The 26,314-nt window shown below is 59.3% G+C and overlaps 1 protein-coding gene across 1 annotated transcript; it reads left to right on the plus strand.

Annotated features, from left to right (window-relative positions):
• The first annotated feature begins 415 nt into the window (after positions 1 to 415).
• Positions 416 to 24,254, plus strand: TRIM29 (tripartite motif containing 29). Its single transcript, XM_004689171.2, has 9 exons — positions 416 to 1,336; positions 9,153 to 9,248; positions 10,045 to 10,278; positions 11,284 to 11,482; positions 13,636 to 13,737; positions 15,820 to 15,912; positions 17,803 to 17,898; positions 20,499 to 20,575; positions 23,205 to 24,254. The coding sequence occupies exons 1-9, from the start codon at positions 530 to 532 to the stop codon at positions 23,265 to 23,267; spliced, it is 1,767 nt and encodes a 588-aa protein (XP_004689228.1). The 5' UTR covers positions 416 to 529; the 3' UTR covers positions 23,268 to 24,254.
• Positions 24,255 to 26,314: the final 2,060 nt, after the last annotated feature.

Genomic DNA, 26,314 nt, shown 5'->3' on the forward strand with positions numbered 1-26,314 from the left:
AGAGACAGAGGAGCTGTCTCCGGGCAGGGAATCTCTCCTCCGAAACCCAGGCCCACAAATTACAAGGCTTATTGGCTTGTGTGACCCAATTACTAGCCCCGTGGGCCTCTGTGAACACTTCACCGTTGGCCTCAGGAGCCAGTGAGGCCTGCCCACCGGTGAGGACAGAGGCTCGCTGCTACCCTGCAAGAAGAAAGTGCGTCAGATGGAAGTAGCCCAACAGGTTGCTGAGCTGTGGAAAATAATTAAACTGGGGGAGAAAAAAACACTTCTTTAAAAAATCAGGTTAGGTATGAATGTGCAGGGCGTGGCCCGTGTAATTAGCCGCTCTGCTGGCTTCTCCCCGGGCCCGTTGTGTCAGGCCTGCTCCTGCCTGCCTTGCTCTCCCTCCTCTCGGGCTCCTCCCTGCTCCTGTAGGTGTGTCTCCGGCTCGGTGGCTGCCTGCCCCACTCCCTGCCGAGACACCCGGTGGAGAGGTCACCGACTGCGCAGCCCCAGTGCCCGAAACCCACCAGCCCAGTGACCCACCATGGAAGCTGCAGACGCCTCCAGGAGCAACGGAGCCAGCCCGGAAGCCAGGGATGCCCGCAGCCCGCCCGGCCCCAACGGCAGCCTGGAAAACGGGCCCAAGGCTGAAGTCAAAGACGCCAAGACCACCAACGGGCATGGCGGGGAGGCAGCCGAGGGCAAGAGCCCGGTCAGCGCCCTCAAGTCTGGGGAGAGCAAGAGCGCCCTGTTCTCAGGAAACGACTGGCGGCGACCCATCATCCAGTTTGTCGAGTCTGTGGATGACAAGAGCTCCAACTACTTCAGCATGGACTCCGGGGAGGGCCGGAGATCACCCTACGCCGGGCTCCAGCTGGGCGCTGCCAAGAAGCCGCCCGTCACCTTTGCTGAAAAGGGGGAGCTGCGCAAGTCCATCTTCTCAGAGCCCCGGAAGCCCACGGTGTCCATCGTGGAGCCTGGAGAGAGCCGGCGGAACAGCTACCCCCGGGCTGACACGGGAGGCATCCTCCTGCGCCCCAAGTCGAGCTCCGAGGAGGTCCTGTGTGACTCCTGCATCGGCAACAAGCAGAAGGCCATCAAGTCCTGCCTGGTGTGCCAGGCCTCCTTCTGTGACCTGCACCTCAAGCCCCACCTGGAGGGTGCCGCCTTCAGGGACCACCAGCTGCTCGAGCCCATCCGGGACTTCGAGGCCCGCAAGTGCCCCCTGCATGGCAAGACCATGGAGCTCTTCTGCCAGACCGACCAGACCTGCATCTGCTACCTGTGCATGTTCCAGGAGCACAAGAATCACAGCACGGTGACCGTGGAGGAGGCCAAGGCCGAGAAGGAGGTAACTGGCCTGACGCCCTGGACTCGTCCCTCCTACCTGATCTTCTCCCCCTGGGGGGTCCCTAGGGTTTGGGGCTCAAGTCTCCTCTCCTGTCCTTGTCCTTTCGCACCCCTGCTCTGGGGATCAGAGGCTGTTCCTTGGCCCCCCTAAGGCCTCTGGAGACAGAGGCATTTCCTAATGGAGCCAACAGAGGCTCTGGAGAGAGTTCAGGCTCCAGCAAGGTCACAGCATAAATTCAAGCCAGATCAGAGAAGCAGCACCCACTCCTGCGTGCTGTGCCCGACGGCAGTGTTTTTCTTCTTTTTATTTTTAAATATCTTTTTTTCCTGGCTTCAGACTTTGCATTTGCGGTTTGATGGCTCCTTGCCCTGACTGCCTCTCTTTCCCTTTCCCCTGTCCCCCCATTGGCCTCTTGACTCCCCAAAGGCCTCCTTTATCTTTCTCTGAGCTGGGCCCGTGTGCGTCGGGTGTGTGGCTGTGAGTGGACGTGCCGTGCCTGTGGGAGGACTCTGGGTGAAGGTGGGCGCGTGTGTGGGTGGGGGAGGCATGTCTCTGTGTGTGTGCGTTTATAGGCGGGTGGGTGTTTATGTGCGTGTGTGGAGCTTGCCTATATCTGTAGAGGTGACACGTGTTTGCGTAAGGCCTATATGTATGATGCTGCTGTACTTCTCTGGGGGGCGGGGGGAGGATCGTGAATGGGGTACACCTGGGCCCACTATTTCCCCTTCCTACCATGGGTGGTCTCCCATCTGCATTAGCCTTTCTGGTGGTCGATGCAGGCACATAGAGGGAGAACATGGAAGGAACATATGGGACGTGAATATATAGGGCGGTGCAGGGACTTGGCCTTCGTCAAGACCTTCGGCACCCCTCAGAATGGGAGTACGCAGACCCGTCCCCCTCCAGCCTTCCCAACCAGGACTTCGCTGATTGCTGTCTCCCTGTACCCCTTGCCCACACCCTTAAATAAAGAGGGACAAATCAAAATTAAAAATAGGCCCCTCGAAAGTGCTTTTCAGGACCCTCATTGGCCCAGGACGGTGTTGCCTCCAGAGGCTACTCCTGACCCCTGCTCTACTCCACACCTCTTACTGGGAGGTAGAGATGGGCCAGGGACTTGGGACCTTCCTTGGGAAATCAGAACAGACCAAGGAGTGATCATCTTCAGCCACCACAAGCAAGAGCACACAGAGCCTCAGACCGGAGTCTAGGAGCCTCCTGGGTTCCAGGCCTGGCTTTTGTCTTGAACTAGTTCAGCTGTCAGGTTGTGAACGCCTCTCTTCCACATTCTTCCCATATGGGAAACTAAGGGTCTTCAAGTGACCCCTGGAGTCCTGGGATTCTTGAACTGCCTTCCAGGAGGAGGGGGCAAAAGGAGACTGGGGCTCCAGTTCTCACTTCCGCTGCAACCAGCACCCACGTTCCAGTCTGTTCTATAGGCAGCTTTTACCCCCAATCTCAGCTGAACCAAGCGTACCACCACTTAGACTAGCCCGAGTGCCCTGCAGGGGCCAGGCTGGTGCTCTGGGCAGACAGAAAGGCCTCAGGCCGCTCTTCGGAGGGAGCAGGAGCCGAGTCCGCGTTCTGGCACTGGGGGCCACTGTGGGACTCAGTGCAGAGCCCTGGCCTCTGGGGCACACGATGTAGGTCAAGAGGCAGAGCTCGGACACACAAACAACCTGGAGAGTGTCCACCCAGCTACTCCGCACTCAAAGTGAATGTCACGGCTGGGTGGGGGTGAGCAATCTATTGGGAAGGGTGTTGGGGAAGGGCTTGCGAGGGATGGAGCTCGGATACGTGTGCTTTACTGGTGCTTTCAAGGAAAACTGATCCACGGAAGTGACCCTAACAGCGGGAGGTGTGTGCAGTGTGCATGTGTGTGTGGACGTTTGTGTGCATGCGTGTGCCGGCATACAGAGGGCAGGACGCCCGGGAGCTGAGGTGGAGCATCCTTTCTAAGGCTGGCTCAGTGGAGTGTCAGATGTGGGGGGTATTAGCACACAGTAGGAGCGGTGGGTTGATGGATCAAAGTGAACGAACGTGTCAATCCTGGCAGCCTTTGGAGGTGTTCCCTGAACCCCAAACATCAGCCCCCACACAGCTTTTTGCAAGGAGCTCTGTCTGGAACCTGTTCTGCAGGGTGGCTGGTGAGGTAACCCCAGACCTAAGTTGATGAGTTGCGTGAGGCTACAGATGACACCCAGGCTGTGGGTGCTCCTTTCGTGGGCCCCAGCTCTACCACTGACGCCGAGCGGAGGCAGGGTGGGAGAAAGGACCAGCTGATGTGGCAATAGGACAGACTTTCTGGGGGACCCAGGTCAGGATGTTTCCAGTTCCACTCCAGATGTCTCAAGGGGTTCCACAGATGTCCTCTGGTCCACACCTCCCTCCCCAGCCCAGATATTTCCTAGACTGGATTAGGCCGATGAGATCAAAACACATTATGTATTCACCCTGTTCTGTACCTCATGGCTCCTCCTTCCTCCCACTTACTGCTGCAGGTCAGGCCAAAGGACCTTGGGCTAGTCTTTGCCTGGGCTCTGGGTTGGTAGCCTGGCCAGCTGCGAGTGGACAATGCTCAGCCAAGCGTCACCATGGGGGTCCAAATGCCCCGTGTGTGAGCATGGCTCTGATTTGGTGCCTGGGTCAACCCCCGTCTCCGCTGTCTGACTCAGCTGGTATCTCTCGCTATGCCCCAAGACTTTCTCAGCTCATTGCCCAATTCGTCCTTGGAGCTGTTTGAGCTCCAGGCTGCTGGGCCTGGAGTTTCCATAACAGGGCAGGAAGACGCTGTGTGACAGAGTTGACTGGATTGTGGAAGAGGGACCTGGCAAAGGCCTGGGATCCAGCAGAGAGAGCTGGGATCACACTCCTCAGAGATCTTGGAAGAGGACAGGGGATGTAAGAAGGGACGTAGAATGGTCTCATGAGGGAATGGTAGAATGGTTATTAAGAGGGAAAGAGCTAAAGGAAAGGTTTAGATGCAGGAAGCAGGGAGGGAGGACCACAGCAGGTCTCGCGCCGCCTACGGAGAGCAGCTCTGTGCCAGGCCCTGGTCGTTCCTACAATAGCCCCTTACAGTGGGGTTTCTACACTTGTTTCAGGAAGAAAACAGCTCAACGATGCCAAGAAGCTTACCGAATGCACAGGGCTGGCATTCAGGCCGAGGCCGCCATTTTAAACATGGCTGACACGGGACGGGCAGGCTCTCCCTGGGGTCACTGAGGCCAGGGGCCCCCACCCCGGTCCTCAGGCCTCAGTCACCTGGCTCCAAGCCTTCCGTCAGGAGCTTCAGTATCAAGGTGTCTGGGCCTGGGGCCTGTTTGAAATCTCCCTTGGGCAATCTAGGGTGTAGTCAGAGTGGGGATCGGGAAGCTAGTCCCATTTCACGTCACTGGGAGAGGTGAGACGACTTCTTCAAGGACTAATGGCTGGTCTGGAGGTGGCCTGGGTGGTCATATCTCCCCATTCACGGTGCCCCTCCTCTGACCCTCCACCCAAGGAAGCAGAAGGAATATTAGGCCCCAATCAAGCGGACTAAAATTGGACTGTTTGCTGTCTAGGTGGAAATGGAGAAATCTATCTGGCCTTTCAGATTCTTATCCAGATAATTACCGTTTGTCTGAGAGTACAAATTTGGCAATTAACGGGCTCATTCGGCAAATGTCACAGCCAAGGGCCCCAACGGCTAATTGGGGCTGGGGAAGCGCTGTGCCTATCTCCTCTCTGCAGGGTCCAGTCCACGTCCTGGTGGGTGCTCCGGTCTGTCTGCACCCGGCCCTGTCCAGGCTGAGCCACCAGCAACGTGCCACCCCTTTCTTTCGGGGAAGACTCTGTTCCCCTCAAGGCCAGAGGGTTTCCAGGCTGGGTGGCCCATGTGGGGCCTGGCCTGGGTATCACAGTGAGAACAGCCAGACGAGTGGGAGAGGGAACAAAGGAGGCATTTAGGAACAGGCCTGGGCAGGGCTGGGGAATGAAACAGGGAGTGGGAGGCAGTCAGGAGGGAGGTGTAGACTGGGCTGGAACTGTGGGAAGCCGAGACCCCGACCGGACAGCAGCGGCTTTAGTCAATTCCAAGAGGAGAGCGGGAAAGAGGAAGCTCGGGCCTCAAGGGTGACAGGGAGGGTGTAGGGACTAAAAGTGGGGAGGGTGATGGGGATGAGGTAGAATCACCAGATGCACTGTCTGGGAGGTGGAGGGGCAGCTGGGTGGGAGTGAAGAGGAAACTTGGGAGGGACAGAGAACATTAAGAGGGTAAGAAGCCACGAAACAGGCCTGAGTCCTGTGGCCGTCTCTTGGACTTCTCACTTTCCAGCTGTGAGAAGCTCAGACAGTCTCCATTATCCTTCTAAACCTTGGTTCCTGCATCTGTCATATGGGGGTGACACCACTTACCTCCACAGGGGCATTTGAGGGTGAAAGGAGAAACGCCAGCACGTAGTAGATGCTCAATAATATAGGTTAGAGTCCTTCCTTCTGGTGTTGCAAAAGAACCCAGTGTCTGTGGAGAGTTCCTGGGTTACAGTGTTGCCTATATCCTGCCTTTCCAGCTTTGAGTGACCCTGCCAGCTGGGAAAAATTGCCAAGAGCTAAACTGAGGCTGATGGTCATTCTTCTGCAGGTGTGAAAGGCCTTCCCAGCAGCACAGAGCTCCCAGTGCAAGGTGCATTCCAAGATCCGGCTGGTCTTGCAAGGCAAGCCTTGGGAGCCAGGCCCCCTCCCAGCCCGTGTTGATTTCCCGAGTGCCCCAAAAAGTTAGGGAGGCCTAGCCTCTCCTCCGCCCACTGCTGCAGACAGCTTGGCTCCACTTTTGACCCTGCCCTTTCTGTTCCAGATCGGCTTCTTCCGTCTTCCCCTCCCAGGTCACTGGCTGACATCATTAGCTCTCCTCTCCACACCTCTGCTAGCACCCCTCCCTCTCACAGGTCAGACACCCGGGGCTGGCCCTCTCTGCCCTTAACTAGGCTCCCATTGCTCTAAAACCCACTGGAGTCATCTTCCTGTGCTCAGGGCCTTCCTCCTTCTTGATCAGTGAACCTTTCCTCAGCTCCAGTACTCACCCAGATGAACATGCCTCCCCCTCCCCAGAGCTCCCCTAAAAATCGCTGCCCACTCCAGCTACTCAGCTTCCTAAGCCTCCTCCACCTTCTCTGCTCAAACCCTTTCCACTTGACCCCTTTCCTCCCTGAATTATCTGAATTATCCAGTGTTCTCCAGTCCTCAGTTGTCCAAACCCTAAGCCTCTATGTTGTGTCTTTGGTCCGATGTTTTGACCTCCCCGTCTCTCTAGCTGTCCTTTGCTCTGTGTCCCCACAGTGTGAACACTGTACCTGCACCCCACTATGACAACACACACTGTCCTCATGCTGAACATTGCCAGGCCCTCACCTAATGGCATCTGCCGCTCCCCTCACTTCCTGGGGCCCCGATGGCCACCCGCCACCCTGCACTCACTCCCTGAGCTTGGAGGGATTGAAAATGCCCAGCAAGGCTTCTGGCCTGGGGCAGGCGCCCCACACGGCAGTGACCGTGGGCCCACAGTTCCACCAGCAATTTCTCTGTGCCAGGCATTTTCTGTTTTACCTCCTGATCCTGTGCATCCTGCGCTCTGAGCAGGAGGGTAGGAAACAGCCCTTTAACTCCGCAGAAGAGGCACAGAGGTTAAGCAACAGGTCAAGGTGGCCTGCCCGGAGGTGGTGGGGACTGGATTAGAAACTTTGGACTCTCCGTGCTGTGCTTCCTCCTGGACCCCCTGCCCCTGTCATGGAAGGGCTGCCCACCCCACGGGATCTGTGTGCGAGTGCATACAGATTTGCTCTCTGCTTTCCCGTCCAGCAGCCTGCTCTGCAGGACAGTGGAAGGCGAGGAGGGCTGAGAAACACAGGCCCCAGTCTGGCCCCGCTGTGTCGGCTGCCGAGGGAAGGAAGCCTACCAGGACACCCTGGACTTCAGGCCCGGCACAGGGGCGCTCGGGAAGGGAAGGTTGTCCAGGCCAGACCAGCCTCTTGACCCCTTCCTCCTGGCTCAGGTCCAGCCAGCAGGCCTGGACTTCTCGGGGGCCGTCCCGGCTCCGGCTCCGGCTCCGGCAGCCTGTGTTCTGGGCTCTTGGGTTCTGCTGCCTCAAAGCTTGTGTCCACCAGCCACAATGGGCCTGAAGCCTTTCTCTCTGCACTGGCCCTTTTGACAGCTGGGCCAGGCTGCTCACCAGCCTCTTTTGCAGAGACCAGGTCAAATCTCTTTCCTCAATCTCTTTTTAACTCTTCCCCCAAACATTTCCCAGCTCTGGTAATGGCCATTTTCCAGGTGTGGGATTTCCACTGCAGGCTGGATGGTTCAGAGAATGGAGAGTCTTCTTGCTGGACAGGCAGAGTGTGGGCAGAGAGCAGGATAGAGCCAGGAGCTTTCTGTGGGGGCTCTGCAACTCCTCCTCAGACTCCCCCGCCTTCCACCAGCCCCATGACCCTCCTCTCCTGGCTGAGTTTCCCCAAAAAGTCAGGGAAACCCTCTCCAGCATCCCCCGACTCCCCTGGGTGTCTCCCCTGGCGCCCACCAGCACCCCTCTGTCTGTGGCGCTTTCGGTCTGTGCCCTGTGTAACATCCCATCCGCCAAGATCCGTGTCCGGTGCTCGGACATCTGCCCACGGGGTTCAGATTCCCCGTGGTTTGTGGCTTCTGCATCTTGACTGTTCCGTGGGTTCTTCAAAGAGAGGCCGGAGGAAGAGACTCTACCTTCAAAACCATGGTGGCAGAGACACGGGCGCCCCCAGGCTTTCTCAGCTGCCTTGGCACCCCGCCTCTGAGGTGGTGCTCACCCACCTGTCTCTGACAGCCTCAGGGGAGCCCCACACAGCAAGAGAGGCGGCTCTTGAGCTGGCTGAGTCGGACTGGCCTCCGTTTCCTGCCTGTGCTCTGCTGCTTTCCAGAGAGGGGCTTGGCCGCAGTGGAAGGACATTGTGGACCTGAGAGCGCTCTTCCTAGTGCACTCCTGATAGACCTGATAGATCCCCTTTCCAACCCAGCCTGGACTCCAACTGCCCATGTCCTTCCCCCAAACCTCCCCTCCCCTCCCCTCCTCAACCCTCCCCTCCCCTTTCCATCTCTCTCTTCCCCTCCTCTCTCCACCTCCCCTCTTCTCTCTCCTCCCCTCTCTAACCCTCCCCTCCCCTCCCTTCTCCTCCCCTTTCCTCCCCTCCCTGCCTCTCTCTCCTCTCCTCTCCCTCTCACTGCCTTATGCCCTACCTTGTCCCATACCCCCTCCAGGGACCCTAAATAAAAGTCCCTCTCTAACCCAAACTGGTGACTGCCTTCTCTTCCCTATAAACAAGTTATAGCTGTGCCTGCCCAGACGGAGTCCCTGCCCCAGGCAGCCCCAGCGCCTGCTTGCAACACAGGCCCCACGTCATGCCACAGAAACCCTGCCATGGGACTGTTACTGCCATGGGACACTCCCTAGGCTGGGTCCCCTTCCTCCCCTTAGCTTGAAAGAGGCAGGAGCCTCGCTTGCTCTCCCGGTAGCCAGCCGGGTCTATTGAAAGGAGTGAGCACCCCATAAATGAGCTTTCCTCCCGTTCTGGGTGGGCGGGGGAAGACTGCCCTGCTTGCCCTCATAAAGACACGGCCCCCAGAGGCCTGAGTTTACAGCAAGATGCTGTCTGACTCACTGCTGATCCCTGGCGACCGGCACGACACCTGGTTTGCTGAGTGAAGGCCTGCTGAGCGCTGCCCAAGCTTCACCTGGGAGACCCACTGCCTGGGTCTCTGGTTCTCTCCCACAACCTCCCCATGACTTCTCTTCCATCCCGGCCTCTTCCTGCAGACGGAACTGTCACTGCAAAAGGAGCAGCTGCAGCTCAAGATCATTGAGATTGAGGACGAAGCCGAGAAGTGGCAGAAGGAGAAGGACCGCATCAAGGTGAGCATCTCCTGCCCGCCCCCCACCCCGGGCTGTCGTCCCTCCGCCCTTCGCCCTTCGGGGAGGAGCTTGACCTTGGCATCTGTCTGATGCCTTGGATCTACTTACATGCTACACTTGTTTCTTCTGGGTTCTCCTGCTCCCCTTGTTTTCCCAACAGTCTCCTGCTAGACCTGGGCCAGGCATGCAGGGGGAATCTTGTTCCCTACCCAGTGCTCTTCGCACGTAATCCCAGGAAATAAAGCCCTTAGGCTGGCCTGTCCTCCAATGTGTGTTTCAATGTCCTCCAGGGCTGCTCTGCCCACCAGACTCCCCAGCCCCCGAATGCGAGCCCTCTCTCCTTCACTCCTGCCCATATGGCTAGGTGGATGTCTGCCCTAGTTGGAGTGATTGCAAACCACACTCTGAAATTGCTCATTCTTGAGCTTGGCCACCTTCACAACCTGTCAATTCACTTCTGAATAATGTCGATTCTGGCGAGAGCTTGGTGTACACTTCCCGGTTCACAGGGGAAATTTCTGGGCCCCAAGGGTGTCACCTAAGGGTGGAATGAGAGCGCCTGTCAACTCACTGAGGGGAAGCGCTGTGCATGGGAGGGCAGGGGAGGGCGGCTGGCCCCAGCTCTCGCAGACGGCACCCTTACTGGACGCTCTTCAGTTAGATTCGTGGCCAGCAGACTTGCTGGCTTGGGGCAGCAAAACGTCCTGGCTCTGTGCTGGGATCTAAAGAGACTCCCTGGGAGGGAGGCTTTTAATTACTGAAACCCGCCTCTCCCTTGGCCCCTCTCTCCACCTAGAGCTTCACCACCAATGAGAAGGCCATCCTGGAGCAGAACTTCCGGGACCTGGTGCGGGACCTGGAGAAGCAAAAGGAGGAAGTGAGGGCTGCGTTGGAGCAGCGGGAGCAGGATGCCGTGGACCAAGTGAAGGTGATCGTGGACGCTCTGGATGAGAGGGCCAAGGTGCTGCGCGAGGACAAGCAGACGCGGGAGCAGCTGCACTGCATCAGTGACTCGGTGCTGTTCCTGCAGGTAACGGCCGCCCCTCAGCCGCCCGGCCTCTGGACTCCTGCCCACTGCCCAAGCCCTCAGCCAGCATCCTTCCCTCTGCCCATCCGTCCATCCGTACACCCATGCATCCTTCTGTCCCGCTGTCTGTCCACCCACCCACTCACCTACCTATTCATCTATCCAAGCGCCAGTCCATCTGTCCACTTAATTCTTCTGTTCAAGTCAGTTCCTTGCCTACTTTCAAGATGGCATTTGAAGATCACTTTGTACCACTGTTCGCTGGTAGGTGCTCACTGTGGTCCTGGCTTAGTAGGAAAGTCTTCCGTGATGGGTTAATGTTGCCTGCTGTGGGAGTTTAGGAGTGCTGCGGATTTGTCTTCTGTGATGTTGTCTGTCGGTCTGTTCATCCAATCACTCCATCTGCTAGGGTATGTTGGGGACTCCTACGAGCCCACCACTTGATTAGTGCTGGGGAGAATGGGGGAAGAGTGAGACATGATTTTTGCCCCCAAGGAGCTGCAAACCAGCAAGGAAGATAAAACATGCACAATTAGAGAACAATATAGGAGAGGGTGTAATTAAATGATAAAGCATGTGGTTCAGGAGATAAGAGCTGGCGGAGACTCTGAGAAGGACAAGCGGGCTGAAATCGTAGGAGACAGCTTGGTGGAGAAGGAGGAATTCAAGCTGGATCTTGCAGTCTATTAGGATTCGAGGAGGAGGAGGGATTATCCAGTGAGTGAGAGGGGTGAGAAGTACCCAGGGTAGGCACAGGACTGGGTGTGTCAAGGCGGAGCTACACAAAGTCTCCCCAGAACACGAGAGTGATTCCTCCCACTTCTCTAGCGCTTCCCGAAGACCTCCCAGCCTGTGTGCCGATCACCCCTAGAGGAAGGTGTGATGGACTCAGCTTTCGCGGTCGAACCGTGGCATCCCTGGTTCCATGAAGCTAGATCCTTTGCAAAGCAGGGTCCCCCTGACTCCTAGAGACCCAGGAAATACATGGCTCCTTTGCTTTCTTGTTAGGAATTCGGAGCCTTGATGAGCAATTACTCCCTCCCTCCTGCACTACCCTCCTACCATGTTCTGCTGGAGGGGGAGGGCCTGGGACAGTCCCTGGGCAACTTCAAGGATGACCTGCTGAACGTGTGCATGCGTCACGTTGAGAAGATGTGCAAGGCAGACCTGAGCCGGAACTTCATCGAGAGGAACCACATGGAGAATGGTAGGTCCCCACAGCCAGGCCCCAGTGCTGTGGGCATCATTGGCCCGGTTGCTTTCCTGCTGCCTGATGTATGCTGCGGAATCCAGCTGGCCCCTCGTGGCACTGTTCCAACTAAGAGTGTTTGGACTAGGTGTCAAGAAATGTATCCCTGCTCCTCCATTGAATTTGCTGCCAAACGTAGGCAGCTATCACCAGGGGTGCCCAAAACAGGGGGCATCTGGGACAGGAATGCCTCCTCTCGATGGGTGGTCTACAGAGGCCAGGGGCCGGATTCTTTCAGATCTGCCTCTCACAGAGGGGTCAATCCTAGTAGCTTGCAGACGCTGTTGCTTATGAGGGCCAGGGCCAAGCCAGTGGGTTTGTAGACTCCGGGAGACCTGACTTGAACTGCTTCCAGGCTTGGAGGGTGAAATTTCCTGTCACTATGAGCAGCATTGAGCCCAGAGGCTGGGGCTAGACCTCGCCTGGAGGACCAGGCTGGGGACAGTAGGATACAGTATATCTTAGTGACTCACTAATACCCCTGAAGTCAGCTTCTTTTCTGAGTCATGCTGTCCCCCTCAGGGGCCAACTGAATCATCTCGCAGAAAGCCTCCTAACCGGAGAAACTACCCCGTTAATTCTGTTTCTACCAATCCCAGCCCAGTGCCTTTAGGGTCTGAAGCCTGGGCACTTTCCCCAAGGCCCCACCCTCTGGCCCAGGCCTAACACGAGGTCCTGAGGACACAGCCTGATCATTGACTTCTAGCCCTAAACACTTCAAAAGAGGTGCGAGCTCCCTGTGTGCATTCCTGAAGGGTCTCCCTTCAGTAGTGCAGCACACAGGTGAGAAGGCCAAGGCTCAGAGACATAGCCTTTCAGAGGGTACCCAGCTCACGAGCCCACAGGGGCGCACTGGGCTTTCACCCTGCTCTTCAGCCTCCCAGGTCTTCTCATCTGAGAAGCAGCTGCTGCCGCTGGCCGAGCAGAGGGGTTGGAATGCGAAATGATGACCGTTCCTGGGACACCAACCTTAGCTGAGGTCTGCTTAGACCTATGAGAATGACCTTGTGCTGAGGGGGGCCTGTGAGCCTCACAGGCACCGTCCAGACTTCTGGCCACCTACAATGTCATTTCTAGGTCATGGTGGTGTTGACTGTGGCCTTCATGCAGGTGTGGCCTGCCCCTGAGCTAGTGTGCAGGGAGGTGGCCACCAGGAGCAGGGAAGGGTGCTGCTGATGTCAGCGGCCCTGGGCCTGTTTGGATTTTGGCTGCTGCTGTGTTGTTATTGGGACTGCGTCTGGCTGAGGCGGCGAGGGTGACTGAGGGAGGTGGTTGGTGAGTCAGACTTTGGAAAGACCATTCTCTCTCCTCCCTGAAGCTGGCCTGCCCACCAGGCCCAGTGCTCACCAAACCAGGGCCTATGCCTACCCTCAAAGGCCCAGGGCTGAGAGGCAGCAGACTGCTGTCATCCTGGTCTGGGATAACACCAAGAGGATGCTCCTGCCATGGAGTGCCCCTGTGTGCCAGTGAAAGATAAGGTCCCACTTCTCCTCTTGCCCAGGAGAGAGGGAGAAGGAAGGGCAGAGGGAAAGTGGCAAGAGAAAGGAATGGGTGGAGATGGACTGGGGAAGATGAGCATGGAGCCAAGATGTGTTCAGATTTGGGGGTCTGCTGGTGGGTACAGGGGTACCAAGAGGCATCAGTGCTCCTTTTGAGTGGCTCAGCTCCCTGGATCCCTGGTCAAGGCGGAACCATGTGCCCCCTCTCAGGCTGCCAGTCGTGGGGAGATGGAGCTGGGAAGTGGGGACCAGAAATCAAAGCCCCAACTCTGTCCTTATCTACCATGTGACATTGGGCAAGTGACTTCACCCAGTTGAGTCCACTTTCTTACCTGATACACAGGGATCTTTGGCCACGGAGCTGATGCCCAGATCAGACAGAAACGGTTAACAGCACTCTGTAGAGCTGGTGCCAAGGTTCTGACTCTGGGGGCTCACACAGTGCTCCCGCTCCCCAGGAGCAAGGTCCAGGGTGCAGTATCACCTTCCCTGAGCTTGGGGAAGCTTGCCTCTCCCGGGGCAGACAGGCGAGAGCCGAGTGAGCAGACCAGGATGCCCAGGGACTGCTCTCCCTCGCTGCCAGTCCCAGGGCTGAACCATTCTCTCTCTCAGGGGGCGACCATCGCTACATGAACAACTACTCCAACAGCTACACTGGCGAGTGGAGCGCACCGGACACCATGAAGAGATACTCCATGTACCTCACGCCCAAGGGTAAGGCGGCCCCGCCCCGGGGGCCCGTGATCCGCACAGACTCCTCTGGGTGGAGTGTCCGTCTGTGTTTGCTGGGAGATTCCAGCAGGCCCTGTCTTCTGGTGTAATCATCAAGAGAACCTCGCTTTGAGACTTCCTCCCCTATGACATAGGCTGTCGCCTCCAGTTTACACCCTCCCTTCTCTGTGCCTGGCTGTGGACTTCTGGGGGAGGCAGCTGGATGCCCAGGACCTACCAGGCCCTGGTTTCCTAAGGCTAGTTAGGTTCCCTAGTTCTTGACCCTGTGGAGGGTAGGGCGCCTCCAGAACATTCCACCTTCTAAGGGCAGGGGGGGAGACAGCTGCTGTTTTTCTGAATTTCCTCTCTGCTCTCCCTGGCCTGTGGGGTGACGACTTGGGTGGGGTATGGGCCAGCGCCTGCCTGGCCAAGTCCTGTAGGAAACTGTCACATTCTTTGGCACCAACAATAAACCACAAGAATGCCCGTTACATAAGGGTGGGTGTGCCAGGTGTGCCGTCCTCATGGTGGGGTGCTTGCATGCCCGTGGGGAGAGGGTCGAGGAGAATGGGGTCTGCAGAGAAAGGAGACTTGGGAGAAGACACGAGGGCTGGGAGAGGGAGCCTGGGGCCCCGAGGCTGAGTCATACACACACACTGGGAAGGGCTTAAGGGATTTGGGGAGATGAGCTCAGTGAATAGGAACCTCCACTGGTGGCCACCGCCCTTCCCAGGTGAAAACAACACCTGGACTTCTGGGGGAGGCAGCTGGATGCCCAGGTCCCTCACCCCACATTCCTGCTGTGGGCCAGGCCTCATGGACTTCCTTTTCCCTCCCAGACACTGCCCCTTGGTTCTGGTTCTGAGAACAGGGGAGGAACCCCAGCCTCCTCACCTTGCCCAGAGTCCTTCTGTCTCCCCACTGTGATGAGGGCTAACCCTGGCATGACCTCTAGTACCCCACTGGCCTCTGTGAGGATCCCCTACTCTAAGAAAAAGCAGCGAGGTAGCACAGAAGAACATGAGGGGGACGTTGAGAGCCAGGCTCGTGCCTCGGGCTGGCCGCTGCCCGTCGGTATCCCCACCTGAGCAGACAAGACTGGCCCTAATGCTAACACAGATTCCAGCTCTGGTGCTGTGAGTCAGGCTGTGGCATTGTGGGCGGAAGGAACGCGTTCATCCAGTGACCCTGGACGGCACCTGGGCAGTAGGGGGAGGAAACCTGCCCTCTGGCAGCTCCCAGGCTCAGGGCAGAGTCAGGGAATGCCCCGAGAGTGAGCCAGGAGCTCAGGAAAGGAGGCCACAGATGGGCCACCAGGCCTGGGCCTGGGCCTCCGGGGTCAGTAGGAGGAGACAGTGGGATTCCCAGGGAGACCCCTGCAGAGGGCAATGCTCTGGGCAGGCTGGGGGAGCCGAGGGGTCGCCGGACACAGCGTGGGGAGGGAGGGCCGGTAGGGGCGGGACCAGGGGGGCCAGACTGGGAGGGGCCCCTCGGGCGGGGCGGGAAAGGCCCGAGGGAAGGATCTGGGGAGCACGTGGTCGTTTCCGCAAGTGGGGTGAGGTTCTGCTTCTGCCTTCTCCACACTGGCGAGGGAGCCAAGCCAGGGAGGGAGCACGTGAGCAACGTGTCTGCCCCTCCCCAGAGGCGGGGGCGCCCGGGAGAGGCCATGTGGGGAGCCCCTACTTTGCCCGTGTCCGCCTCCTGGGCAGCCCGTCTTGCACACAGGCACCCACTCCCGGGCCTCTGAGGTCTCCGTCATGCAGGGGCTGATGGCCAGAGGGAAGTGCTGGCCATTCAGGTCTTCAGAGACCCCTAAGGCCCCAAAGGAGAGTGACCTGAGTACAGCCAGGTGCCTCTGCTCTTGGTGCAGTTAGTAATGTGCACTTCGCTCTCCAAGTGTCCTGATTGGGGTGACCTAGTGACCCCCCCCTAGACCTAAGGGAGCTGGTCCAGGTGCTGTGTCAGGCCTTGGGGACCATATGGGGGCCAGGAATCTGCGTAACACCCCACACCAGAGGCCACAGGTCCCTGCGTTGAGCTCCACCCACCTTTTGGGGTGACGGCCATTTTCCTTCTGCTCCACAGTTGGTGCCAGGTCTTCATACCAGCCAGCGTCCCCCAACCGCCTCCAGAAGGAGACCAACCAGAAGAACTTCAACAACCTCTACGGCACCAAAGGTGGGAGATAGCTCAGCTCCAGGCTGGGCAGTCGTGGACGGGCAGAGCGGGCAGGAGGCAGGTATTGGGTGGTGACCGGGGCCAGGCGACGGGCAGGGGAGCTGGACCCCTCAGTGTGAGGTGAGAGACGTTGTTCCTCAGGCTGAAGGGAGGCAGCCAGGCACCCAGCCCCACTGGAAATGCCTGAACTGGTGCGTTCTTGCCCTGAAGATTGAGTCAAGGGATAGGCATGGAGACCCCTCTCGGCAGGAATCTGGGCCCGAGGCCCCCAGAGGTCCTTTCCTGGTTTCTATAACTTCTGCATCAAAAGTCGAGCAGAGGGTAAATCAGGCCGGTTTGGCTGCAAGCGGGAAAGATGGCACCGTGTGAAACAGGGCCGGGCCTGGGCTCTGGGGAGAGTGGGTGCCTTAGCCTTAAGACCCAGAAGACAAAAATGGGGGTGTAGACGTGGCTTCCCTGGGGAGAGAGCGGCCGAGCTCTGAGCCCCTCTGCCTGGTGCAGTGGGCACTGCTGTGCCATGGGAGCCTCAGTTCCGGGAGCCCCCGTTCCCTTCCGGAGGGCTCCTGGGATGTGCCAGCAGGCAGGAGCGGACAGACCAGCCAGGCCAGCTCCACCAGAATCCCATCTCAGGGGGCGAGGAAGGAGTGTGGGGGTCTTCAGTGAGGTCAGTTCTCCCCCTCCTGGCCCCTCCCCCCAAGATCTCGAGGATCGGAAGCACCATGGTTTACATTCCCCCACATGGCGGGACTGAGCTCCATGGGGCAGCTGCTGGGTCTGCACTGTCACTGCCGTAACCCCAGCCCAGAGGGAGGAGGCTCAGGAAACATTTGCTGAAAAGCAGGAGTGGAAGGCTAGGCCCATAAAGGGACGGAGAAAAGGAGGCCACGGTCCCTCAGAGCCATGGGGGAGAGGCGCCTTGGGGCTGGCTGCAGAACCTTCCTGAGAGCCCTGTGGGAGGGGGTTTGCACCAGGCCAGGGGCGTGCCCAGCTCCGCTGACCTGGAGCCTAACGTCAGCTCCCAGCCTCCCACAGCTGTGGAGAGGCCCCCGGCTCTGCCGAGCGAGCTTGGCTAAGGAGAGGCTCCCAACGCACCAGACCTCCAGAGCTGCCTTGTCTGCAGCCCCTGGGGTGGACTCCCTTCCAGTCTCCTTTCCCTCTAGACTGCAGAGACTTACTTGCAGGTAGATGTTTGTGGGTCTGTTGAACTGGGCAAACGGAATTTCAGGAGCTGTGCCAGCTGCCCCTGGTTTGCACTGATTCATCTGTTTGTTCGTTCCTCCGTCACTCAAACGATGAGCACTTTCTAGGAAGCAGGCTTGGGGCCTGTCCCGGGGTGATGCCAGGCCAGGGGGACCCATTCCCTGTGCCTGTGGGGCCCGAGGGGAGACAGACAATTACTTTTGCAATTACAACCTCTTAGGAGAGAGGGAGACTTGGGGTGCTGGGGAATGTAGGGTGCCAGACTGAGGCATACGCAGATGTAGTGGAAGTTGACTCTAAGGGCCCAGCAAGTGAATTTGTTCTCAGGGAGCAGGTGGGGTCTTCTAGAGATTCTGGTCTGTGGAAGTCAGTGCAGCCTGGCTGGGGCTGCAAAGACTGGAGGGGGGACGTGGGGGGACAGGGAAAGGGGGGGCAGCTGCATCTGAAAGGTCTGCAGACCCTGTTAAGGGCTTTGCACCTTCATCTGAGGACAGAGGGTCTCGAGGTGGGACCCTATGGCCTGTATAGTTCAGCAGGACAACCCGGAGGCGGGAGGGGCTGGCGGGAGGCTTGCTGTGGGCCACAGGGGAGTCCTGGTTTACGAGGCCACCCGCACTGGAGAGAGGCCAGTCCTGTCCTGGCCCCAGGCCAGGCCGCCCCGGTCTGACGCCTCTGCCTTTGCTCTCCCAGGGAACTACACGTCCCGCGTCTGGGAATACTCCTCCACCATCCAGAGCTCCGAGGACATGCCCCCTGTCCAAGGCAACTCCTCCTTCTCCCTGAAAGGTGAGCTCTGCCGCTTCTGATGCTGCTCCCCACCTTGTAGGGGACGCCCCCTGCCCCTGCCCTCAGAGGCACTGCCCTGCCAGGCCTTGGTGCCAAGGTGGGGCACATCTGGCCCTCCACACCCCCACCGGGACTCCCCATTCTGTGTCCCACAGGCTTCACAACTTCACTTGTTCCCCCCAGCAGCAGGGATTCTAGAACCCCGAGGCCAGGCGGCACAGCAGCATCTCACCAGAGTCCTGCTGTGCTCCCACGGGGGAAAGAGGGAGGCCTCCTGAGGCGACTCTGCTTCCAGAACTCTGGGAAGGCTGAGCAGTCAGTGATGCCGGTCCCCTGGGCTAGGTTATCCTGACGAGGAGCTTGGAGCCAGACCCCAGCTTATAAGGGGGCCCAGGCCCTTTAGTCTCTTCTGGAAGGACTCAGGGGCAGCTTGACCCAACTACCTTCTGGCCCAACTACCTTCTGGCATCGGGCATTGCCCTGGGAGAAAGGTGAAGTGGGCTGGGTGGGAGGGCAGTCGGGTGTACCGGGCAGGCAGGCTCCTGGGTCAGGGCCTCTGGGGGCCCTTTCTCCTCCCACTGTTCGCTCGGGGCTGGGGTCCCAGCGTATACTCAGGACAGGGCTTCTTGGAGTGGACAGTGAGGGGAAAGAGAAGGGACTATGATAGAGTATCCTAGCCTGCGGCACCCCTGGGGTCCTCTCCCAGAGCTCCAGGACTCGCCTTAGCTGCTCTGACTTCCAGTGGGTTCCTCCCTGCTCTTTGGTCAAACTTGAATCCCAGGCAGGGAAGATGGCCGCCCAGGCATGAGCTGGAGTTTTGCACACCCTGGTATCTCTGTATTGTAGAGCCTTTAGCCCTAAGAGGGCCCCTTCTCAGACACATTCCCCACCCCCACCACACCCCCAGGAAGAGCCTAGGGAGGATCACTGTCACACAGATGAGCTGCTAGGACAAGCAGGAGGGGTTACTGTGTGTGTGGGGGGGCTGCCTGTGTGCAAGTTGGCCTCCCCGAACCCTCTGACTTTCTGTCTCAAGGACTGCCCCCATTGGCCCCAGGGCTGGGAGAAGCGGGGTGCAGGCCTGGAACTTTGGGAGAGGGCTGAGCAAGGAGGCACAGAGAAGGTGTGACGCCCTGGCCACTCCTGGGGCCGGCACCCCAGCTCCTGCTCCTAATGCCTCTCTCTCTCCCAGCAGGCGCTGGGAAAGTCCCCTATCAGTTCACCACCCTGGGACAGGCCACCACAGAACTTTCCAAACCAATGGACGTCAGTGGGCTGTTTAAAAATAATCCCGGTACCTGCCCGCTTTCCATCCTCCCCTTTCCTCTTCCACACTGGGCAGGTGGGACAGCCTTCGGGGCGCTCTGCCACTTCTAGGGTGTCCTGGTCCCTCCTCCCCAGAGCCGAGGGATGCATGCCCCCTCTCCAGCCTGCCCCTCCGCTGTAAAGGCTGGGCTCCCCCACAGCCGCCCAGCTCCAGCTCTCTCAAGGCGCTTGGGCTCTTTCTGGGAGCTGAGAAGTGAGACCTGAATGACTCCTCTCTCACCCCCGCCCCCAGGACCCATGGAAGCTTCCTTCCCCTTCCCAGGGTGAGGGGAGACCCCACTCTCCACTCTGCCTCTGCCCCTTGCCGAGGGCCAGCCCCAGACTGCTCTGCAGGAGGAGCTTTCTGGGCGTGTCCTGCTCCTTCCCTTAGGGTCGGAGTGCCAGGGCGCCAGGCTGCGGTCAGCAGAGATCCCGCTGGCATTTCCTGAACATAGTGTGCTTTTCCCAGCACTATGCCCGCCCCTGCCAGCACCAAGAGTGGGGGCGCATCAAGTGCTCACTCCAGTTGTGTGGACCAGGGCTCCTTGCAGTCAGCTGGGCTGAGGGGCGTCCGGCAGCCCCCGTTTGGACTGACACCTTTAAGACCGTGCCCACACAGCACCCATTGCTCGCCCACATGCTCTGTGGTGCTGCTGGGCCCTTGGGTCTGGGGCATAGCCACATGGCAAACTCCCGGGGCAGGGCGGAGGGTCATGGTGGGGGTTCTGGAGTCCAGTGAAAGCCGGGCTCAGCTCCTGCCGGCTGCTTATTAGCCACGCAGCTTGGAGTGGACATTAAGCTCAAGGCGAGGGCTCAAAAAGAAGGCGTCTGTCGAGTCCCAGCACAGTCCTGGCAAAAGTGGACCAGAAGTGGGGAGCACTTCCACTCAGCTTGGGGCATCGGGGCAGGCGGTGCTGAGGAACTGGCTTCTTGGGCTGCAGGGGTGGGGAGGGCAGGTGGCGTGAACCTTCGGGGTACTTGTCTGTGTGAGGGGGGTTCCCTGCAAAGTGAAATCCTGACCTGGATTTGGGGGCGACACTTCTTGCTGCTTGGCCCAGCCCAGCCCACCTGGCCTACTTCTCCTTCTGCCTGGCGTGGTGCGTCCTCCCTTAGGCCTTCCTCCCCAGGATTTCCGGGTGCAGCCCCCTGGCTGCTGCAGCCTTTTCAGGGGTGGCTGCACTTGGCAGTGGGCTGGAAGGAGCTTGGTGGCCACTTTGAAGATGGCATCTGCGCGGCTCCAGCCCCGAGGTCACACCAGCCCAAGCTTTCTCTGACTGGAACCTCCGTCTCCCCAGGCTACCCCTCACTGCTCCGGAGCCAGAGCCCGAAGGCCCAGCCCCAGTCTTGGAAGTCCGGCAAGCATACCATGCTGGTGAGCGAGGGGCTGCCAGGAGAGCTGCCTGGGCACCAGCATGTCCGGGATGGGCACTGAGTGGGCCCCAAGGGCATGGGCCAGCACGCCTCCAGGCCAGGGAGGAGGGCGGCCTCTCTGGGTTCCAGGGTGGAGGGAGCCTCCAGGGTGGCAGTGGCCTGAATCTCTGTGGCTGCGACCCAGGGCTGCGGGCAGGGGCACCTTCAGGCCTCAGTGTTCTCATCCGTAAATGGGCAGGCCTGGTCTTTGATTTGGCAGATGGCAACTGGGCACTACGCTGGTTGAGTGACAGCTTAGCCCTCGCCAGCTCTGGGAGTATAAAGACTCAGGCAGCCGGTGGGCATCAGTCCCCCTTTTGCTCGGGGCACTTCTCCAGTTCTGACAGGGTGCAGGCCAGCGGGGCGGGGGAGAGGTTAAGAACATACATATTTAGGGTGCGACTCTGGTGACTTTAAGCTGAGGATGTTGAAGAACCACACAAAAGAGAGGTGAGGTCTGGGGCTTCAGACACCAGCCGGATGTGGGCCCCGGAGTCAGCTCCCTCTGGCACTGTTCTTCATTTTCATGAATTGGTGCTGGGGTGAGATGATCCCTGAGGCCCTGTTGCCCTAACCCTGACCCCACCAGGGGCTGTCCTTCACATGCCAGGCTCCAGCTCTCCACGTGCTCTTCTGCTGATGGCCACGCCAGGCCTGGAATGTGGGTGGAACTGGGCGCTCTGCCGGGCACAGCCTGTGGCTCTGGCTGTCTACTGCCTCTGCATTTGGAGGTCAGAGCAGGGAGGTGATTGCGCTGGGCCACAGAGAGTGACGCGGGCTGGCTTAATTGGAGAGTGTCTTTAATTGGCCAGCGATGGGAGCTGAGTGATTTGTGTGTAATTTGGAGCTGAGCCCAGGGGTATTGCAACAGCAGGACTGCAAAGAGCAGATATGGGGGACAAAAGGTTTTTGTCCCACACTTGGTCCTTGCGCTCTCGACCACACGCTTCCTGCATTGCAGAGAAGGCGCTAGCAGAGAAGGCTCAGCGCCACCCAAGACGCCTGACAGGACAGGGTGCTGGTGCACCTCTAGCTGGGAAAATGGAGGTGGAGCTAGTGGGCACAAATGGCGGGGTACAGGGGGAGAAGAGCTGGGAGCCAGGAAATCCGGGATCTGGCCCTAACGTGGCCACCTGCTGGCTGTGTGACCTCGTGTGCGTCTTCCCCTGTGGCTCAGTTTCCCCATCTGGGATATGAGTCAGATGGCGCGGGTGACTGCACAGCCCTCCCACTCACACACGCTGTGACCCCGAGTCGAGGAGGCAGCTGCGGGGCAGGGCAGGGTGCACCTACCTGGTTGCGACGAGTCTCTCTCTGCCCACCCACCGCTCTGGACTCCGAACACGACGGCACCATTTCCGGACCGGCCTAGCCCTCCTGCAGCGAGGCTTCTGGCTTTGCCTCAATCACTCTGCCTCATGCATTGCTCTGAGGCCAGGCTGGAGACCTGGTGTCGAGTCCCACTTTGCCACTGAGTTGTGTGACTTTGGCATCCTTCCCCCGCCCTGGTCTCTGTCTCTTTCTTGGTTAACAGATGGTTTAACCTAAGCCTGAACTAAGGTTCTCAGCCCTGGCATTCCACACCCCTGAGTCCTGGGCAGGACCAGACAGAGTAGAAGCTTCCAGCAGAAGCACAGTGCCAGGCGGGCGAAGCAAGAACAGAGGGAGGGGACACTTGGGTGTCTCCTGGGCTGGGCCAGTGGTGTGTGCCTGGGCTGGGCGGCTGCTTCCTGCTTCCCCAGGCGGCTGGCCTGGCTGTTGGCATGTGCTCCTCTGTTCCAGCGGGAGTGCAAGCTCTCGGGGCCCATCGAGATGGCTGGGAAGAGCAGAGCACTTATGTCCTGAAGTGACCGTGGCAAGAAACACACAGACCAGTGGGGCAGTTGTCATGGGCTCTGTCTGGGAAACTCCCTGAATGCTGATGAGGACCAGGCTGAGGCTGGAGAGGGGCCAGGTTGGGCTGGGCTCCACTCAGTGCTCTTCTTCTGACCCCGCTGCACCGTCTCCTGGACAGGAGAGTCATGCAGAAAAAGCAGAGGCCAACCTGAAGCCCTTGCCAAGGAAGGGATGGGAGATGTGTGTGTGTGGGTGGGGGGGTGGGGATTGAGCTCTGGAACCAGACTGCAGGGGTTCAAATCCCAGCTCTCCTTACAGCTGGGTAACCGTGGGCAAGTTGCTCTGTGCTTGGGTTTGTTCATCTCTAAATGGGGAAGACCATAATAGCTGGGTGATGGAGGGAGTTCAGGGAACTCATCTCTGTCAAGCGCACGGATGGCGTAGGGCACAGTGGAGAGCACCCCTCACCACCCCCGCCAGTGGGTGCTGCCGGGACCAGAGAGAAAGCTTGATGAGGGACTGAGGTTCAAGCCCACGCACCCTTTGCGGGGACTGACCTCTAACCTGGATGTGACCTGGAGACTGACAACATGTGACCCACCGGTCACAGAGTAGGTAGGGCTTGCAGGTAGGGCTCAGGTCCCGGATGTTGCCGGGGTTCAGGCCACTGCTGCTTCCCAGGGGAGGTTAGGATGGGCTGGGCCTGGCTCCTCGGCACCCCCTCTAACTCCTCTCGTTTCCCCCCACCCCTGCAGCCTCACTACCGGCCATTCTACGTCAACAAAGGCAATGGGATTGGATCCAACGAGGCCCCATGAGTTCCAGATGGGCAGCTTTGAGGGCGGCACCGTCAGTCCCGCCCACCCCAGCAGATCCTGCTGCTCTTGCCTTCTAAGCTACTGTTCTCATCCTGGTGGGCGGGGGCTGGCTCCGTGCTCCCCCAGCCTCTCCCCAGCGTCCCCATCAGCCACGGTCCATCCAGGCCTCTCTCCTGCTGTGGCTTCTAGTGACCCCCTCTCTCCCGCATCCAGAGGTGGGCCATTCCAGCGGGGAGACAGAAGGGCTTCTCCCTCTGGACCTGGCACCTTCTTCCTCTACAGTGGGATTTTGGGGTGGTATTTGTGCCCACAGGCTTTAGCCCGGCTGTCTTTAGGCCTGTTGGCCATTTCTCTCCACAGTCCCTTGCTGCATGGTGTGGTCCGTAGGAGCCTGGTCAAGACCAGCGGCCCACCCCTTCCCAACCCAGGCCACCCCTTCCCCGCCTGTCAGGACACCAGCCCCACCAATGTCCAGCACTGGGAACCAACAGCCCTGGGGGGCTGGGGTGGGGCAGCCCCAGTGTCTTGGCATGCTCCTGCTCCACCTTGCATAGCTCATCTGTTCCTGGGCCTGGCGCTAGGCCTCTCTTCCTCCTGCTGAGGCCAGCCATCCCCTCACGGGATATATAATCCACACTTGAAGGTGGCCGCTGGCCCAGCGGCCCCAGAGAAGGCTCATTTCTCTGCAGGACACCTCTAGTGGGACCATTTTGTGTCCTCTGGGCAATGGGAGTGAGGCTGGTGACAGTGTCGCCGGACTGGGACCCACGAGGCCACATTCCCACTCTCCCCTCCCCACAACCCCTGTCCATCTTCTGCTTACCTCTCACTGCCCTCACCTAGGGCTCCGGGCCTGGAGAGGAGACCAAACCACGAACAGCTATGTGGACGCAACCCCTCTCCCCCCAGCCCTACCCCTGGGCCGATGGGGCAGCTTTCAGGAGTCGCGACATTCAGCCTGGTCTTCCCCCCATCAATAAACCATGGATCACCTACTTCTTTTGTATCAATCATGTACATCCCCCAAATCTCTAGAGGGTCCCCTGCAGTCTGCACATGGCCGCCATCTGAGAGGTGTTTGCTCTTCCTTCCAGAAGATGGGGCTCCTGTAGGTCTCTCTTTGCACCCTCACATCTAACTCTTGGGGTGCAGGGCAAGAGACTGACCTTCTGAGGCAGGCAGACCTTGGGTGACAATGAGCAGAAGGGTTTTGGCAGGATGGGGTCAGCCCAGAGGTCTGTGAGTGCCCAGACCCCCAGGCCAGGCTCCCGGGGTGTCCCCGGAGGGAAGGAGAGACATAGTTCTCAGCCCCAGGGTGCTCAGGAGTGGTCAGCCGAGGTCAGGGGAGAGCTGGGCTCCTGAGAACTGGGCACCCTCTTGGGCCTGGGGAACAGAGGAAGCACATGCGGCCCTCAGGCCCTGTAAGTCCCTGAGGGGCAGGCAGAAGGCTTCCTGGAAGAAGCAGGTGAGGCAGAAGGAAGCATGGCTAGTATGAAACCATGACTTTGTCCAGCTGTGGCCAGGCCCCCAGGGCCCCAGGCCTCTTCTTCACACCGTCTCTTCTTGCTCTGCTCCCCCTGGGGGCAATGCCCCCCACCCCACTCTGCCTTCCTTCGCCACCCCTCAAAAAGAGCTGGCTCTCGTCTCCCCATCCACCTGGGCCAGGGGAGCTTTAGGGCTCCATCCAGCTTGAGGTGGGGAGAGGTAGAGGGTAAGGGGGGAGGGAGGGAGGGATAAAGAGTAAGAGAGGAAAGCAGAGGGTAAGGAGAGGAGACGGGGAGACAGGAGAGCCCGGGGAGGGGCCGGCACCTGTGCAGGACCATCCCGCTGGGAGGGAAGGGGGGGAGGGATAGGGCCACACTTCCTGCCACGTCAGTGCCCCCGCGGGCTGGCAGCCTGTGGCCCTGTGTGGCTGCTGCTGCCCAGCCCCCTGCTCCCCCCGCCCAGGCCCACCTGTGGCACCCAGTGGCCTGCAACACCTCCAACTTCTAGGTCCACCGTCCTGTGTCCCCGATGTTGAGGAGGGTTGCTTTCCCGGGCTCCAGGGAGGCCTGCATTCTGAGAAAAACCCTAGCTCTCCACATTTGGGGCCCTCCCCCGGCCCGGCAGCTCCAGAGGGGAAGAAATGGACAGGGACGCAGATTGGCTGAGATCCACTGGCTGAAAGCCGCTGGGGACAGCTGGGTGTCCTTGACCCTGGGTCTCATCTGCTGGACTCAAGAGTTGTTGCAACTGCCCCCTGCAGCATGGAGGTGGCCAGGCAGGGAGAGGGAGGGTACCGGTATTGGAGGGGTGTGTGCAGGGCCTGGGGAGAGACATCCCCCACCAGGAGCATTGCACCCCATCCGGCCCCAGCAGTTCCATTAACGGCAGAGCTGTGATTATAAAGCAATCAAGGGGATTCTTTCTTTCCACTTTGTGAGAATGCCTCCCGCCTCAGCAGGAGTGAAAACATCGGGACATTCGCAGGCCCTGAGTAGCTCAGGAGGGAAGAGAGGCAGGTCTCCCCAGGACAGGCAGAATGGAGAGATGCAACAACCCGTTTCTACTCTTGACCCTGTGATCCCCAGCAAAGTCCCATGGGTGCTTTCCTGTGTCCTCTGCTTGCCACCTCTGGGCTTCAGACGTGCTGTGGGCGCCCTGAGGGCTCAGGGGAGGACCCACTGGGATCTGGGCTGGAGGAGGAGGGAGAGAGCAGGGAGCGTCCAGAATATCTGGCGTTCCCATCCTGCTCCCACCCTTTGGGCTGTGTGGCCTGGGCAAGGTGCTTGCCCCCTCTGGGCCCGACCAGCCCTACCTACCAAATGAGCTGTTTTCTCTGGGTCATTCTGACGTCCTTTCCCAGCTTGGTCATCTGTGGTAAAGGCAGCAAGGGAGGCTGGAAGGGACTGGAAGACTGAGCTGAGTCCCAGGTTGGGGCTCCATGACCATGCCTGAGCTGAGAGCCAGGCAGGTGGGGCTCCCAAGTCCCCAGGTCCCCCCTTGCCCCAGCCCAGCTGCCCCTCTGCCCCTCCAGACCCCGACTATCAGGAACTTGGGCCCTTCTC

This window comes from Condylura cristata, unplaced genomic scaffold (genome assembly GCF_000260355.1).
Source record: "Condylura cristata isolate star-nosed mole 26May11 unplaced genomic scaffold, ConCri1.0 scaffold00025, whole genome shotgun sequence".
Classification (NCBI taxonomy): Eukaryota; Metazoa; Chordata; class Mammalia; order Eulipotyphla; family Talpidae; genus Condylura; species Condylura cristata.